Genomic DNA, 18455 nt, shown 5'->3' on the forward strand with positions numbered 1-18455 from the left:
CCAAGTGTATATTCAGCTGTAAGGAACATTAAACAGCGTCCATGTTTGTTTTTCATTCCTCTGTTCGATTCCCACAGTCTTGGCTAAGGAGGGAACCAGAGGCCTGGCTGAGCCAGGGCAAGTCCAGGATGATGTCAGCCATGTCCAGTCTGCTGTGGACGACTCGCTCCACAACGGGACACTTGTCCTCTGTAACCCAGGAACCTCCAGCTTCCCTGACACTGACTCTCAAACTCCTGTCCACCTGCATGCAGCAGACCCACAGGACAGCTGGGACTGTGATGTTGTGAGCGGTTTTGCAGATCTGAAGATTTGGAAGTGTGAGAGTCATTCAAAAGACATCACAGAGATTTTTGAAGACAATACAGCATGGGACATCGTGGTAAGAGAGCATTAGATTGTCATCTTTCTCCTCTTAGTGTAGAAGAAAAAGCTGCATGGAAAAATAACATGAATTCATGGCAATTTTTTTTCATATGTGACCAAATATGTATGGATAGGGCATATTTTTGGAGGAAGAATTATTTTTTTATATGAAATAACTATTGGCTAAACAAAACAAAATCCATTAGCGGACATTGTGTTGGTTTCACCAATTGCTGTTTTCACCTCCAAGGATGAGTTTTTACGTTAAAATAAATATTGTTTATATATGAGAGAGAAAATAGTAGAAATGATTAACCATGAATTTCGGCATCCATATTTCAAATAAGTCACTTGATGGCAGCAAAGTTAAGCTGGGGGAAATGTGTTTTCTTCCATTTCAGACAATAAAAATGCATCTAAAACCTCCCCAGTCTGCAAGTCTTCACATCACGCTAAGAGCCCTGTACCGAGCAGCCAGTCTGCCTCCTGTCATTCCTCCTCATCGCTCAGGGTCTTTTTACCCCACTCCTGGTCCTGATCAACCCTGGTGATGCTGCTGGTCGACCCACACTGTAGCATCCTGGACTACCTGGATACCTGTCTCACTCTGCCAGCTGTGATTGTGCTGATCGCCATAGCTAAACCAGGTCGGGTTCTGTGGGTTTATGTCATATGTCATTTAGTTTCAAGACCAAGTTGTAGAAGATTTCTAATGTCTTTTTTTTTTTTTTTTTCCAAAATCACTGTTTCTCCTGTTTCACTGATACATTTCCCCTCCAGGTGTGCAGGTATGGACTGCTGCTGCTACAGGCTACACCACCACACATTTGTGTGACTGATCTTGGACGAATTGCAAGTGTCCTGGAGTGCAGGCTGTGCACGATCTCCACGTCTGGCAGTTAACTGAGTCATTCATGGTGGCACTGTCCATGTGCACTGCCACGCTGGGTTTCCAGCACACAGGTGAACATGGACAAGTTTGACAATCAATGTAGTTTTTATATTTTAGGGATGCTTCTCTTTGTTGCCACTCCGACTAGATGTTTAATTTAAACAACATTTAAATTAACAGTTTTCAACCTGTGTAGTACTTTACAAAAGGCTCTCATTTATCCATGCACACACAAACACATTCTCACATCACTGCCGGTTTAATAAGATATGTCTTTTTAATTTAAACCTGCAATAATTCTTTTTTGGGCCACTTGGGGTTAGAGCAACAAGCTCAGTGAACATCATAGCAAACAGCTGTGCATTTCATTGTTTTGGAACAGTGACAATAAAGATCTATTCTCTCATAGGTTACCTTTCAGCTCAGTTTTTGATCTTCATCACTCATGAGAAAGATATCTTGTTCTTTATCGACTAGATGAACACAGTAGATTACAGTGAGTTTTAGAGCTTTCTCATAGAAAAAAAGGCTTACTGACTGTTTATCTTACACTGGTTTTGACCCAGATTGAAAACTGTATTATATTAATGCAGAATAATTTCACATATGTCCAGGTGTGCTGATATGATGTCGGGGGTCACTAAGGTGCTGAAGAGTGTAGGAGTGAGCTGCTGCACTGTTCAACCAGAGTTCTCTTCATGCTCTGGCCGCTCTGCAGGAAGTGGGGGTGACGCCTCCGCTGTTGTCCACAGAGAAGACCCCTCCCTGCCTCCTCTCTTGACCTGCCTCTCCTGTGGGAAGGCCTGTTCTGGGAGCATGTGCTGCTCTTCCCCAGGAGAGAGGAGACAGGAGCCTGTTGGCACCACCAGCTGGGGAAACAAAGGAAGAGCCTCAGACACTTGTCATAGAGAATACCTTCCTCTGACCAGTAGTTTTAACAAAAGAATTACAGTGGATTGGAGGAAAATAAAAGAAAATGCTGCCTGCACATTATATTGAAGTGTTAGTTTTATGATATTAACATGATAATCTTCACCAAAGATTTTGTGTAAAATCAAAAGAAGTGTTGCTTTATTTGTGTTGGGGCCATTTGTATTTTCTCTCATGTCTGTACTGAAATAAAATAAATAGTAACACCTAAGTGTATCACTTTTAATTTCAAACTGTTTGATTCTGCATGGTGGAAACTGAAGTGTCACAGCAGGAAAAGGCTGTACAACAAATGCTTGTCAATAAGCACGTTAATACTCAGCTGTAGTTACCAGTTACTTTACAATTAAGATTTTACTCACAGAACATATGAAGACTTTATAAAATATTATGAATTGTTCTGATTAAACATCCAACAGTGTATAAATTAGAGCTGAAATGGTTAGTCAATTGGTCAAGTAGTTAGTTCAACAGAAAAGTCATTTCCTCATGGCAAAAATGTCAAAGATCTCATGGTTTCAGCATCTCAAAGTGAGGAGAAGCTGATTTTGCTTGTTGTAAATTACAGTAAACATTTAATTGCTGATATAATTTTGAGGTTTGGAACTGTTAGTTTGACCCCTAAAAAATCTGATCTGCAATCTGAAGGTGACACTCTCACTCTCTGTAATAGTGTTGACATTTCTCGCCATTTTCTGACATTTACAAACCAATCAATCGACTACTTAATTGAGACTATAGTCACCAAATTAATTCCATTACTAGTTGCAGTCCAATATAATAATAGCTGAAAATTAGCTGCACATCAACTACAGCAGTAAAATTTTGCATACACATAAATGCATTGTTAATAATAAATAAAGATATAATTCTGCACTGAGCACTACTTTAATGATGAGTATACTGAAATACTTTTGCTGAAGTGACATTTTCAATGCAGGTCTTTTACTTGTAATGGAGTGTGTTTACAGTATGGTATTAGAACTTTAAACATGAACAATAAATGGCACACTTAAGTGGGATGCAGTCATTATTAATGTCCTCAGTTACACCTGTGCTTTCCTACCATGACATACCAATATGGATTTGTGTTTATTTGTAGTCCTCAACATACAGTAACTCTTACCTGGGATGAGGCATTTTGGCTCCGCCTTTTTAAGTCCACACAGCCAATCAAAAGGCCTATACTTTGCATAAAACAGCACAGACTCAACTACATCCCCCCTTTTGTGTTTATTCGACGTAAATATCACTGTGGAGTATCTAGTAAGTGTTTTTATATATATACACAATCTCTGTTTGCTAAACATGCACTAACCGCCAATGTCATTTTTTGCTGACACCCTGACTGAGATAGGGTATGAGTAGTAGGAAGTATATATAGACGTGGAAGGCAAGGTTTAAATGCCCGGATGAGCTTCGGTGGTCCGGGGTGCAGGCTTCAAACCTGTAGCTGCTTAGCGGCAGAGTGGTTCAATTCCACCTTTCGGGCGATAAACTGTAACGATAAACTTTAGTAATTTGTTAATGTGTGTTTATCGAGAACATCGATTGAAATCGTCGTGACGGTATCAGAATCATATGAAGCAAGAGTTATATATATATATATATATATATATATACGTGCTCATGCCAAACTTCCTTAAGTTTAAAAATAGTAATTACATGATCTTTATTCGGTTAATTTTTCATTTCAGTTTTACAGTTAGAATTTCACGAGTCAACTTCCCGTCGAGCTTTAACCTTGTATTTCACAATAAAGGTCCATTCATTAAAAAGAAGCGTCACATTTTCTTTCTTCAGTTTTATCTTGAATGGATTTAGTTTACTTTCAATATAGTAAGGTTTTAAATTACTGCAACTGACCGCTATGTTTTATTTCTACAACCTGCGCTTCACTGGTGGGCTCCGCTCAGAGACTACGGATGAAAAGAGTTTTTCCAATATCCAATATTTTCCAATAATATGGTAAAAATTGATATATTGTGCAGTGTACCTGTTAAATAAACAATGAATTAATTGTATAATATGATAAATATAATTATAACATGTCAGTAAACATATATGATGATTATTATTAAACCGTGGCTGTGTTACCAAATATTATCACAAGTTAAGCTATCCAACATTATATAAAGCTGGTAAAATAAGCTGCATCTTCATAAGCAACATTAAAATACTGCTCACATAATGTATACCTCATAATGTAACATAATAATATAACACTCTGAAAGGGGCCTTTCTGCATAATAGATACTTTTAATTTAAGTGGAGAACATTTAGCCATTAACATGTTTAACTAAAAGGACTTTTTACTTTGTCGCACAAGTAATTAAAATAAAAACATACAATGAATTGTAAATAGCAGCGATGCATTTTCTACTTCCGGTGTACCCGGAATGAAAAAGTTATTGCTTGACAAGCCAATCATCTTCGAGAATTTCCTCTTCAACATCCAATCACGTCCCTCCTCGGTGTGGGCGGGCCGATCACAGGCGGAAACCGGGTGCAGCGAAGGACTCATGTTGTCCTTGCTCGTTTGATTTAGCAGTAACGTGGATTAAAAACTTATATTTTGGTGGATGTAGGTCATTTTTTTCTTGTCACCTGGTAAGACAGACTTTTGCACTTATTCCTGTCCTTATATCAGACTCGTAGAGACCTTGTATGGTCAAATAAACCGAGTTAGTCTTGTGTTGTTGGCCTGTGTCAGTCAGTGTCCTGCTAACGTGAAACGGTATCGAAGTTACTCACCTGTGGCTTTTAGGCTCTGAAAATCAATAAATTAGTAATAATAAATTCGTTTTAGAAAAGACCCATCTCCACCAATAACCACCACCAAAGTGTAGGTAGAGTGGGTTTCTATCGAGACCTGGACTGATGTGGTCCAGACAGTGACCAGAAAGCTTGCCAAACAAATGAGTAGAACAACTTAATATCAAAATTGGATTGATTGTTTTTTGTCTGCTAAGTTTGTTAATGAGATAATGAGTCTATGAATTTTGTTCAAGCACAGAAAGGGCTCTCAGTTTCAGCTCTGGATGATCTTTAATTTTTCGGTTGTCTGCAAGTGGAAGAAAAATGGAAGAGCTACTATGCTACCAGTCAAATGTTTAAATAAATGTTGCATTTGACCCACAACCAGTGTGATGATGTTTCATCTCCTCTCTATTCTGTCTTCCAGATTTGACTTAGAAAGACAGTCCATCATGCCTCTTCTTAAATACTCCCACAAAGTCTGGGAAGCCATGAAGCTAAAGGAGGGCATCTACACTCGTCTCCCCAAACACTACCTCAAGTCTCTTGAGTCGAAGGAGCCCACCCCTGTCCACTGGAGACCCCTGGGAGTCCAGTACCGAGCCAACCCGAAGACCGGGCAGAAGGAACGAGTGCAGGATGTCCCAATCCCCATCTACTACCCTCCAGAGTCCCAGAACGGTCTGTGGGGTGGAGAGGGATGGATAAGAGGCTACAGATATGCCAAAAATGACAAAGTGAGATTTGATGCCCTTTTGTCATATATGATAGTGAACTGAATCTTTGGATTTTTGACTCTTGGTTGTAAAAAACAACACATTTGAGCCATGGCCAATTATTACAGGCATTTATCACTACTTTCAGACAATATATACAACAAATTATTAAATGGCCAATTGAGAAATAATCTACAGTTTACTTGAACCATACTCGATCCATATCACTACCTTTAGGACATGCAGTATTCTGATTATTCTAGTGATACATTACAATTTAATGTGGTATTTTGAGTGCATAATCTCCAAAGGAAAACTCAAAAAATGTATTTTCATTTCATCTTTTTTTATTTGTGTAATTTTACAATCAGCTCCGCACAAAAGTCCAAATTACAAACTGTAATCAGTGACTAAATGAAACTATGATTGAAAAAGTGAAGTAAAAATTAAAGTTCAAAAAACAATATGGATTTATGGCACTTTATTTCTTTTATTTTTTTGACACATTTAGCTCCAGACATCATACCGTCTCACTGATCTCTGAATTGTCTCTTCCCGTAGATGTCCACACGTCTGAGGAAGGTCTGGAAACCGCAGCTGTTTAAAAGACAACTGTACAGTGAAATCCTCGATCACAAGTTCACCATCTCCGTCACAGCCCGAACTCTGGACCTCATTGATGCCGTCTATGGCTTTGACTTTTACATTCTCAAAGTAAGGCAATGCTACCTCCTGTTTAACAAAGTGACATTTTCCAAAGGGCTTTTTATATGACTCCATTGTCCATCTCCTGTTAGACACCGAAGGAAGACCTGAACTCCAAGCTGGGCATGGACCTGAAGAGGGCCATGTTGCTTCGCCTGGCACGCAGAAACTCAGAGCTTTACCCCAACGACCCTGTCAAGAGAGAGAAGGTCTACAACAAATACAAGGTCAGTCAGATGTGTTTTAGTCTTCTTGTTGGTTCTGAATGTGTTGAGTGGTTTCTGGCACAGCAGTTACAACTCACCTTGGTGTTTTCTAATTAAAGCACAGAAGCTGGAGCTGTGATTTAAAAATAATTACATGTTCTTGTATTTCTGTCTGTGTGAGCAGCAGTTTGAGATTCCAGAGGAGGAGGCAGAGTGGGTCGGTCTGAGTCTGGAGGAGGCTATGGAGAAACAAAGGCAGCTGGAGCACAAGGTAACACTGTCCTCAAACAGGACTGCCTGAATTTCATTCAACAACCTAGAATTCAGAACTTTTCCCTCTCTATCCCACCTTACCCAGATCAGAGATTCTTGAAAGATGCTAAAAAACACGTTTCAGGCTGAAATGCTTTCTTTTTGTAATCATAACACCATATACATTGTGTGTTCTGTGCATTCTGACCCTGTTTTGCTCTGACTCTTGTCTTCTAGGAGCCTGAGCCTCTGTTTAAGGTCTGTGTGGACCAGCTGGTGGAAGAGCTGAATGCCCAAAAACTCACAGAGCCACACGTCATGGAGAAGAAGTGACCACACACAACCATCTAAGTGGGACAGATGCAGCTTTTCAGACTGAAAAATTGAGTAGGTTGAACTGTCAAGCTTCTCCAGATGGTGGTGGGATTTTGAGTCACCAAGTTTCTGCTTCTGAAACATCTTTCGTACTGAGTGCACACCTGGGAGAACTTCCTGCAGTTTCCACCTTTGTTTCCATCTGAGAGTGACACAGAGGACGAGGTCATGTTGGATTAATGCTTATTTATTTCAGTTCTCTTTTTCCCTTGCATTTAAGACCCATGCATGAGGCATTTAGGAAATAAGGGAAAAGCCTCCATCAGTGTAAATACCCTCCAACCAGCTGAGATATAAGGTTCTTGTGTGGGATATCCAAAAATAAAATAATCCCTACTTTCTTTAACCTTGTTTCTGCTCATCTGTTGTCCAGTCATTGTTAAAGCAGTTCAGTTCAAGTCTATAATTCATGTGCTGTGAATATGGAGCTGGACACAGCAGCTCATTAGCTTAGCTCAGCATGTATGCTCATTGGTGACAAAAATTTGCCAACAATTTAACAATTTGGGCTTTAGGAATCTTTGAGACACTTTTCACTCTTTTCTTTCATCTTATATATCAAACAGTTGATTTATTAAGAAAACAATTGGCAGATCGATCACTAGTGAAAATAATCGTTAGTTGCAGCATAATATTATGCAGTATGCAAGAATATAACTGAAAGGAACCGTTCCACTGCATAATATGTACTTTTGATACTTGAAGTAAATTTTGCTGATAACATTTTTATACTGGTAATGGAGTACTTTTACATTGTGTAACTTTCATCAGCTCTCTACAATAAAATGAATAAGTGTATTTCCCAAGCTTCTAAAGAACAAGCTGAATATGTGTTATGCAACCACTGTGAGGATGTGAAATCAGAACTTGTTTTGTTAGTGTTTGCCCACCAGATGGAGCCAAAATGCTTTAAATGAAAAGAATATAAACATCGCCATTTAAGAGAAGAGAGATGATGGAGCCAAATGAGTCTTTATTATAAATCAAGTGACATCCAATGAACTTCAGAAATAAATCAAGCTCATCCATGAAACCTTATGACGCCACGTCAACACCCAAACAGCCAGTAAATGTCTTGTATCTCTACAGTCTTCAAAATGTATGTATTTGTCACCATTTCCTTGTTAGAGATAATGAGTGGTGCCATCATAAAAACAAATGGCGTCATAATAAACCACACATCTGCCCAAATGAAGTAAAGATCCTTATATGGTACTCCTGTTGACAAATGGGAGGAAAAAGACGGAGGTTTATGAAAACATAAAAAGCCGTTTCTCGCCTGGTTTCGCTTTCAGCACCTCTGGTCTGATCTGTGTCAGTTGTATTGGTGTTTTGTCACTTGTGGTTGCAGCATGCTATTATGGTAAGATGGGGAGTCCCTACTGAGCTGGGGACTCCCGTGGGTGTGTAACTTAGGCAACGGAGAACAAAAATGATACCTGGCACCTGTAAACAGACAGATTCATTCCATATATAGATACAATCACAGCTTGGAATTTCCCTTTCATATTGTGCACATGATCAAATTCGTACATATGAACACAAACAAACTCTGAAACTGACAGACCAAGTGCCAAATATGGTGATTTTTTTCCTTTTTTGACAGACAGATCATAGAGGAACATCTGGCTGGCTCATCTTCACTCCACTGAGCTAAATAAAGATTAAAATTTGAAGATGTCAAACCCCATTTCTTAAAAATTTAAAACCAGGTCATGAAGATCAACTGTTATTAAATCTGACTAGTTTTTCTGAAACTGTATGTGTTACATTTTCCCAATAAATCCTTTGCCAATAACTTTGAATTGAGAAGGGGTAGAGGTGTCAGTAGAGGTTGACATTGATCATGGCTGCAGCTGCTCTCTCTTGTTCCATATCTTTTCTTGCCCAGCACTGAATGTCATTACTTGTATAAATATTTATTATGACAGATGCCTCCTTATCAGTCTCCTCTCCAGTCCACCTTTGGCCAAATATTGTTTTTATATTATGTAATGTTTACTGTCAGGTGTATTAAACTTCGAAAGGGACACAGTTATAAAAAAAAAGTTGTCCTTGATCCTTGATCCTCACAGACTGGAAAACCAAATAGATTTTTAAACACACTATTGGTGTCATTTTACTACTTTGGTCCAGATTACTTACTACATCCAGACACAGCTTCACATTTTGGATGCTGAGTATTGCAATTCTTGTATGTTGAAAGAATGTCGCCTCACATGGACAAGATGTGGAGAGACACTGTTTTAAAACTGAAAGACATACAAGTTTATTACTGAAACAATAACCAAAAAACATACTTAACGGAGTGAGGTGTGTTAGTCAGAGTTATGACCCGATGCTTGTCACCATACCCCCCTCAGCAACCTGGTGGGAGGCAAATTAGAGGAGTGAGGAGAGATAAGGATGCAAATAACATGAATACACATAGGCGCCCTAGAGACCCCAGGCGGAAAGAGTTGGAAAAACACACAGTTGAATTTTGTTGTTGTTGTTTCTGTTTTTTTGTTGCTGTTTTTTGTTTTTTAAAGTTAAAAAAGTTAAACTACAATATGGACTAATTTGCTTTCTTACTACATTACAACATAAACAAGCACAATTCAAACAATGAAAACAAATCAACTATTAAGGAGAAAAGAGAGTGGACAAAATTGCACCATGCAAAACGCTGTCTTTAAAATAAATAAATAAATAAAAATAACTCTGGCTACAAAAACATTGCCACATAAGTTACATTTACCATAGAGGAAGTGGCCACACACAACTTGAGCACTGGGCCTAATGGACTCTGCTCCAAACGCAGGTGAAGTTGAAGCCTATGTGTTTTGTCAACATTTTTTGTTTTATTGTTTTTTGGTGCTTGATAAAAGCTTCTCAGGATTTCTCAGTCTAATCAATTTGAGCATTTTCTACATCTAATCTCTTTATTCCCTGGGCTCTCTCCCTCTGTGTCTGTGTGTATCTGTGTAGCTTCACAGGTAGTAGTGTACTGATCATTTTCTCTTTGATTTCCTCCAGGTGTTTCCACTTCATCCACAACATCGTCCACAATCGCTGAGACGTCGTCCACGATCACAGAGACATGGTCCATGATCGGAGAGACATTGTTGAGGATGAGGGGGGTTTTGTCCACGATCGGAGACATTGTCCATGACTCGCAGAGACGTGCGAGAATCGCAGTTGATGGAATTCCCCGATTCGACAGCATCGTCCGCGATCAGAGACGTTGTCAATGACCACAGCGACTTTGTCCATAATCTCAGAGACATTGTAGGCAATCACAGAGACGTAGCCCACGATCACAGAGAGACATTGTCCACAATCAGAGAGACATCGTCTTCATACAAGTTGTTTGAGACCAGGACATAAGTCTCCAGGTAATTCACAAACAGCTTTACAGAGCACTGACATTAAATTGTTTATGTGCAGTATTCAGTATATCATAAAAGTGTAATAATAGAAATAATCTGCAAGATAAAAACTAATGTATAAGTAATCTGTATTAATGTAAAAGTAGTTAGTAATATTAGAAGTAAAACGTGAGAGTCAGTCTGTCACTATATGTAGTTGGAAACAGTAAACATTATCTGTAAATCAAAAATATGTAACAAGAAAAGTAAAATGTAATGGTTAAAGTAAGCTAATATTAGAGGTAATAGTAATCTGTAGTATGAAAGCAATTCAGAAGTAATAATAATCCAAAACAGAAGTAAAAATGTCCTGTTATATTAAGACAAAAGGAAATGTTGTAGTATAGCATCTGGTCAAAAATGTCAAAAGACATCACAGTGTTGTAAAGCATCAAAAATGTGAAAAAAAAATGACATGGTATATCAAAAATACCATAGGCATCACAAAAATGCCATAGTATAGTATGGCATCAAAAAATGTCATAGTATAGTATGGCATCAAAAATGGTCCAAAAATGTCATAGCATAGTAAGGCATGAAAAAATGTGAGAAACATGTTATAGTATAATATGGCGTCAGAAAACATCAAAAAATGTCATAAATGTCAGTAAGGCGTCAAAAACCATCAAAAAATATAGTATAGTAGTAGTAAGTATAATATGGTGTCGGAAATTGTTAAAAAATGTCATAGTACAGTAAGGCATAAAAAAATGTCATAGTATAACAAGGCATCAAAAAATGATATAATATAGTAAGGTGTCAAAAAATGTTAAATGTTCAGGTTCTGCTGTAATGTTGAATTTTTATTTGTGTTTTCATGGTTAAACTGTTGATGAGGAATAGGTAGTAGTGTATTGATCATTTTCCTTTGTCTGTTTCTCTTTGATTTCCTCCAGGTGTCACCACTTCGTCCACAACATCGTCCACAATCGCAGAGACATGGTCCACGATCGGAGAGACATTGTTGAGGATGGGGGAGACATCGTCCACGATCAGAGACATTGTCCATGATCGCAGAGACCTTGTCAAAGATGAGAGAGACGTTGTCCGTGATCAGAGACATTGTCCATGCTTCGTAGAGACCTTGCGATAGAATCGGCGGAGACGGGGGTCACCGATTTGACGGCATTGCCCGCGATCAGGGACATTGTCAATGACCACAGAGATACCGTCCGCGATCACAGAGACGTAGTCCACGATCACAGAGATGTAGTCCAAGATCACAGAGAGTCTTTCAAGTTCTTTCAGACCAAGACAGAGGCCTCCAGGTAATTCACAAACCACTTTACATCAACTGTCCAACATAGAGCACTGTTTAGTACAGCATAAAAAATGGTTAAAAAAATGTCATAGTACAGTATGGTATAAAAAAAAATGTCATAGTTTAGTATGGCTTCAGAAATGGTCCAAAAATATCATAGTATAGTAAGGCATGAAAAATGTGAGAAAATGTCATAGTATATAAGGCATCAAAAATGTCAAAAATGGTCCAAAAATGTCATAGTACAGTAAGGAATGAGAAATTGCGAGAAAAATGTGATAGTATAGTAAAATGTCAAAAATGTTCCAAAACTGTCATAGTATAGTATGGCGTCGGAAATTATTAAAAAATGTCATAGTACAGTAAGGCATAAAACAATGTCATAGTATAGCATGGCGTCAAAAATGGTTAAAAAATGTCATAGTACAGTAAGGCATAAAAAAATGTCATAGTATAGTATGGCTTCAGAAATGGTCCAAAAATATCATAGTATAGTAAGGCATGAAAAAAGGTGAGAAAAATGTCATAGTATAGTAAGGCGTCAAAAGCCATCAAGAAATGTCATAGTATAGTAAGGTATGAAAAAATGATATAATACAGTAAGGCGTCAGAAATGGGCAGAAAATGTTAAATGTTCAGGTTCAGCTGTAATGTTGAATATATATCTGTGTTTTCATGGTTAAATTGTTGATGAGGAATAGGTAGTAGTGTATTGATCATTTTCCTGTGTCTGTTTCTCTTTGATTTCCTCCAGGTGTCACCACTTCGTCCACAACATCGTCCACAATCGCAGAGACATGGTCCACGATCGGAGAGACATTGTTGAGGATGGGGGAGACATCGTCCACGATCAGAGACATTGTCCATGATCGCAGAGACCTTGTCAAAGATGAGAGAGACGTTGTCCGTGATCAGAGACATTGTCCATGCTTCGTAGAGACCTTGCGATAGAATCGGCGGAGACGGGGGTCACCGATTTGACGGCATTGCCCGCGATCAGGGACATTGTCAATGACCACAGAGACACCGTCTATGATCTCAGAGACATCGTCCACGATCACAAAGACATAGTCCATGATCGCAGAGACATTGTCCATAATCTCAGAGACACTGTCCGCGATCACAGAGACGTAGTCCACGATCACAGAGATGTAGTCCAAGATCACAGAGAGTCTTTCAAGTTCTTTCAGACCAAGACAGAGGCCTCCAGGTAATTCACAAACCACTTTACATCAACTGTCCAACATAGAGCACTGTTTAGTACAGCATCAAAAATGGTTAAAAAAATGTCATAGTACAGTAAGGTATAAAAAAAATGTCATAGTATAGTATGGCTTCAGAAATGGTCCAAAAATGTCATAGTATAGTAAGGCATGAAAAACTGTGAGAAAAATTTCATAGTATAATAAGATGTCAAAAACCATGAAAAAATGTCATAGTATAGTAAGGCATGAAAAAAGGTGAGAAAAATGCCATAATATAGTAAGGCGTCAAAAGCCATCAAGAAATGTCATAGTATAGTAAGGTTTGAAAAAATGATATAATACAGTAAGGTGTCAGAAATGGGCAGAAAATGTTAAATGTTCAGGTTCAGCTGTAATATTGAATATATATCTGTGTTTTCATGGTTAAATTGTTGATGAGGAATAGGTAGTAGTGTATTGATCATTTTCCTGTGTCTGTTTCTCTTTGATTTCCTCCAGGTGTCACCACTTCGTCCACAACATCGTCCACAATCGCAGAGACATGGTCCACGATCGGAGAGACATTGTTGAGGATGGGGGAGACATCGTCCACGATCAGAGACATTGTCCATGATCGCAGAGACCTTGTCAAAGATGAGAGAGACGTTGTCCGTGATCAGAGACATTGTCCATGCTTCGTAGAGACCTTGCGATAGAATCGGCGGAGACGGGGGTCACCGATTTGACGGCATTGCCCGCGATCAGGGACATTGTCAATGACCACAGAGACACCGTCTATGATCTCAGAGACATCGTCCACGATCACAAAGACATAGTCCAAGATCGCAGAGACATTGTCCATAATCTCAGAGACACTGTCCGCGATCACAGAGACGTAGTCCACGATCACAGAGATGTAGTCCAAGATCACAGAGAGTCTTTCAAGTTCTTTCAGACCAAGACAGAGGCCTCCAGGTAATTCACAAACCACTTTACATCAACTGTCCAACATAGAGCACTGTTTAGTACAGCATCAAAAATGGTTAAACAAAAAGTCATAGTACAGTAAGGTATAAAAAAAATGTCATAGTATAGTATGGCTTCAGAAATTGTCCAAAAATGTCATAGTATAGTAAGGCATGAAAAAAGGTGAGAAAAATGTCATAGTATAGTAAGGCGTCAAAAGCCATCAAGAAATGTCATAGTATAGTAAGGTGTGAAAAAATGATATAATACAGTAAGGCGTCAGAAATGGGCAGAAAATGTTAAATGTTCAGGTTCAGCTGTAATGTTGAATATATATCTGTGTTTTCATGGTAAAATTGTTGATGAGGAATAGGTAGTAGTGTATTGATCATTTTCCTGTGTCTGTTTCTCTTTGATTTCCTCCAGGTGTCACCACTTCATCCACAACATCGTCCACAATCGCAGAGACATGGTCCATGATCGGAGAGACATTGTTGAGGATGAGGGAGACATCGTCCACGATCAGAGACATTGTCCATGATCGCAGAGACCTTGTCAAAGATGAGAGAGACGTTGTCCGTGATCAGAGACATTGTCCATGCTTCGTAGAGACCTTGCGATAGAATCGGCGGAGACGGGGGTCACCGATTTGACGGCATTGCCCGCGATCAGGGACATTGTCAATGACCACAGAGACACCGTCTATGATCTCAGAGACATCGTCCACGATCACAAAGACATAGTCCATGATCACAGAGACATTGTCTATAATCTCAGAGACATTGTCCGCGATCACAGAGACTAGTAGTCCATGATCACGGAGAGTTTTCATGCAATGAAGAAGTTCTTTCAGACCAAGACAGAGGTCTCCAGGTAATTCACAAACCGCTTTACATCAACTGTCAAACACAAAGCAATGTTTAGTAAGGCATCATAAATGGTCAAAAAATGTCATAGTATAGTATGGCGTCAAAAATAGTTCAAAAATGTTATAGTATAGTAAGGCATAAAAAAATGTGAAAAAAATCTCATAGTATAGTGAGGCGTCAAAAACGGTCCAAAAATGTCATAGTATAATATGGTGTCAGAAATGGTCCAAAAATAAGCATGAAAAAATTTGAGAAAAATGTCATAGTATGGCATCAAAAAATGTCAGTATAGTATGGCATCAAAAATGGTCCAAAAATGTCATAGCATAGTAAGGTATGAAAAAATGGTTCAAAAATGTCATAGTATAATATGGTGTCGGAAATGGTTCAAAAATGTTATAGTACAGTAAGGCATAAAAAAATCTCATAGTATAGTAAGATGTCAAAAACCATCAAAAAATGTCATAGTATAACAAGGCGTCAAAAACCATCATGTCATAGTATAGTAAGGTGTGAAAAAATGATATAGTAAGGCATCAGAAAGAGTCAGAAAATGTTAAATGTTCAGGTTCTGCTGTAATGTTGAATATTTATTTGTGTTTTCATGGTTAAACTGTTGATGCAGAATAGGTAGTAGTGTATTGATCATTTTCCTTTGTCTGTTTCTCTTCGATTTCCTCCAGGTGTCACCACTTCGTCCACAACATTGTCCACAATCGCAGAGACATGGTCCATGATCGGAGAGACATTGTTGAGGATGAGGGAGACATCGTCCACGATCAGAGACATTGTCCATGATCGCAGAGACCTTGTCAAAGATGAGAGAGACGTTGTCCGTGATCAGAGACATTGTCCATGCTTCGTAGAGACCTTGCGATAGAATCGGCGGAGACGGGGGTCACCGATTTGACGGCATTGCCCGCGATCAGGGACATTGTCAATGACCACAGAGACACCGTCTATGATCTCAGAGACATCGTCCACGATCACAAAGACATAGTCCATGATCGCAGAGACATTGTCCATAATCTCAGAGACATTGTCCGCGATCACAGAGACGTAGTCCACGATCACAGAGATGTAGTCCAAGATCACAGAGAGTCTTTCAAGTTCTTTCGGACCAAGACAGAGGCCTCCAGGTAATTCACAAACCACTTTACATCAACTGTCCAACATAGAGCACTGTTTAGTACAGCATAAAAAATGGTTAAAAAAATGTCATAGTACAGTATGGTATAAAAAAAAATGTCATAGTTTAGTATGGCTTCAGAAATGGTCCAAAAATATCATAGTATAGTAAGGCATGAAAAAATGTGAGAAAAATGTCATAGTATATTAAGGCATCAAAAACCATCATAAAATGTCATAATATAATATGTTGTCAAAAATGGTCCAAAAATGTCATATCATAGTAAGGAATGAAAAAATGTGAGAAAAATGTCATAGTATAGTAAGATGTCAAAAACCATCATAAAATGTCATAGTACAGTAAGGCATGAAAAAATGTCATAGTATAGCATGGCGTCAAAAATAGTTAAGAAATGTCATAGTACAGTAAGGCATAAAAAAATGTCATAATATAGTATGTTGTCAAAAATGGTCCAAAAATGTCATATCATAGTAAGGCATGAAAAAATGTGAGAAAAATGTCATAGTATAGTATGGCTTCAGAAATGGTCCAAAAATGTCATAGTATAGTAAGGCATGAGAAAATGCAAGAAAAATGTCATAGTATAGTAAGATGTCTAAAACCATCAAAAAATGTCATAGTATAGCATGGCGTCGGAAATGATTAAAAAATGTCATAGTATAGTATGGCATCGGAAATGATTAAAAAATGTCATAGTATAGTAAGACATAAAAAAATGTCATAGTATAGTAAGGCATGAGAAAATGCAAGAAAAATGTCATAGTATAGTAAGATGTCAAAACCCATCATAAAATGTCATAATATAGTATGTTGTCAAAAATGGTCCAAAAATGTCATAGTATAGTAAGGCATGAGAAAGTGGTCCAAAAATGTCATAGTAAAGTAAGGTGTCGGAAATGGTTAAGAAATGTCATAGTACAGTAAGGCATAAAAAAATGTCATAGTACAGTATGACGTCAGAAATGGTCCAAAAATGTCATAGTATAGTAAAGCATGAAAAAATGTGAGAAAAATGCCATAGTATAGTAAGATGTCAAAAACTATAAAAAAAATTCATAGTATAATATTGCATCAAAAAATGTCATAGTATAGTAAGGTGTCAAAAATGGTCCAAAAATGTCATAGTACAGTAAGGCATTAAAAACCATCATAAAAAGTCATAATATAGTATGGCGTCAAAACCCATCAGAACATGCCATAGTATAGTAAGATGTCTAAAACCATCAAAAAATGTCATAGTATAGCATGGCGTCGGAAATGATTAAAAAATGTCATAGTATAGTAAGACATAAAAAAATGTCATAGTATAGTAAGGCATGAGAAAATGTGAGAAAAATGTCATAGTATAGTAAGGTGTCAAAAATGGTCCAAAAATGTCATAGTACAGTAAGGCATTAAAAACCATCATAAAAAGTCATAATATAGTATGGCGTCAAAACCCATCAGAACATGCCATAGTATAGTAAGATGTCTAAAACCATCAAAAAATGTCATAGTATAGTAAGACATAAAAAAATGTCATAGTATAGTAAGGCATGAGAAAATGTGAGAAAAATGTCATAGTATAGTAAAATGTCAAAAATGTTCCAAAACTGTCATAGTATAGTATGGCGTCGGAAACGATTAAAAAATGTCATAGTACAGTAAGGCATAAAAAAATGTCATAGTACAGTAAGGCAAAAAAAATGTGAGAAAAATGTCATAGTATAGTATGGCTTCGGAAATGATTAAAAAATGTCATAGTACAGTAAGACATAAAAAAAAATGTCATAGTAAAGTATGGCTTCAGAAATGGTCCAAAAATGTGATAGTATAGTAAAAAGTCAAAAATGTTCCAAAACTGTCATAGTATAGTATGGCATTGGAAATGATTAAAAAATGTCATAGTATAATATAATATGTTGTCAAAAATGGTCCAAAAATGTCATAGTCATAGTAAGGCATGAGAAAGTGTGAGAAAAATGTCATAGTATAGTATGTCATCGGAAATGGTTAAAAAAATGTCATATCATAGTGAGGCATGAAAAAATGTGAGAAAAATGCCATAGTATAGTAAGATGTCAAAAACCATCAAAAAATGTCATAGTATAGTATGGCATCGGAAATGATTAAAAAATGTCATAGTACAGTAAGACATAAAAAAATGTCATAGTATAGTATAATGTCAGAAATGGTCCAAAAATGTCATATCATAGTAAGGCATAAATAAATGTGAGAAAAATGTCATAGTATGGTATGGCGTCTGAAATGGTTAAAAAATGTCATAGTACAGTAAGGCATGAAAAAATGTGAGAAAAATGTCATAGTATGTTATGACATCAGAAATGGTCCAAAAATGTCATAGTATAGTAAAATGTCAAAAATGTTCCAAAACTGTCATAGTATAGTATGGCGTCAGAAATTATTAAAAAATGTC

The 18455-nt window shown here is 37.6% G+C and overlaps 1 protein-coding gene and 1 non-coding gene across 4 annotated transcripts in view; both read left to right on the plus strand.

Annotated features, from left to right (window-relative positions):
- The window catches only part of LOC108900882 (mitochondrial ribosomal protein L28), a 44566-nt gene extending 37021 nt beyond the window's left edge, over positions 1-7545 (plus strand). For 2 of the 3 annotated variants that reach the window (XM_051078911.1, XM_051078910.1), the window contains exons 2-6: positions 5373-5682; positions 6223-6375; positions 6459-6593; positions 6757-6843; positions 7062-7545. In XM_051078911.1, coding sequence (XP_050934868.1) covers positions 5398-5682; positions 6223-6375; positions 6459-6593; positions 6757-6843; positions 7062-7157 — 756 coding nt within the window. In that variant the 5' untranslated portion in view covers positions 5373-5397 and the 3' untranslated portion in view covers positions 7158-7545. Of the gene's footprint in view, positions 1-4657; positions 4799-5372; positions 5683-6222; positions 6376-6458; positions 6594-6756; positions 6844-7061 lie in introns of those variants that run through there. The other variant, XM_018702148.2, reaches the window with a different exon arrangement.
- Positions 3595-3681, plus strand: trnastop-uca (transfer RNA opal suppressor (anticodon UCA)). Its single transcript has one exon. It is a non-coding gene; the product is annotated as a tRNA-Sec (tRNA).
- Positions 7546-18455: the final 10910 nt, after the last annotated feature.

Source organism: Lates calcarifer, linkage group LG21 (assembly GCF_001640805.2).
Source record: "Lates calcarifer isolate ASB-BC8 linkage group LG21, TLL_Latcal_v3, whole genome shotgun sequence".
NCBI classification, from domain to species: Eukaryota; Metazoa; Chordata; class Actinopteri; family Centropomidae; genus Lates; species Lates calcarifer.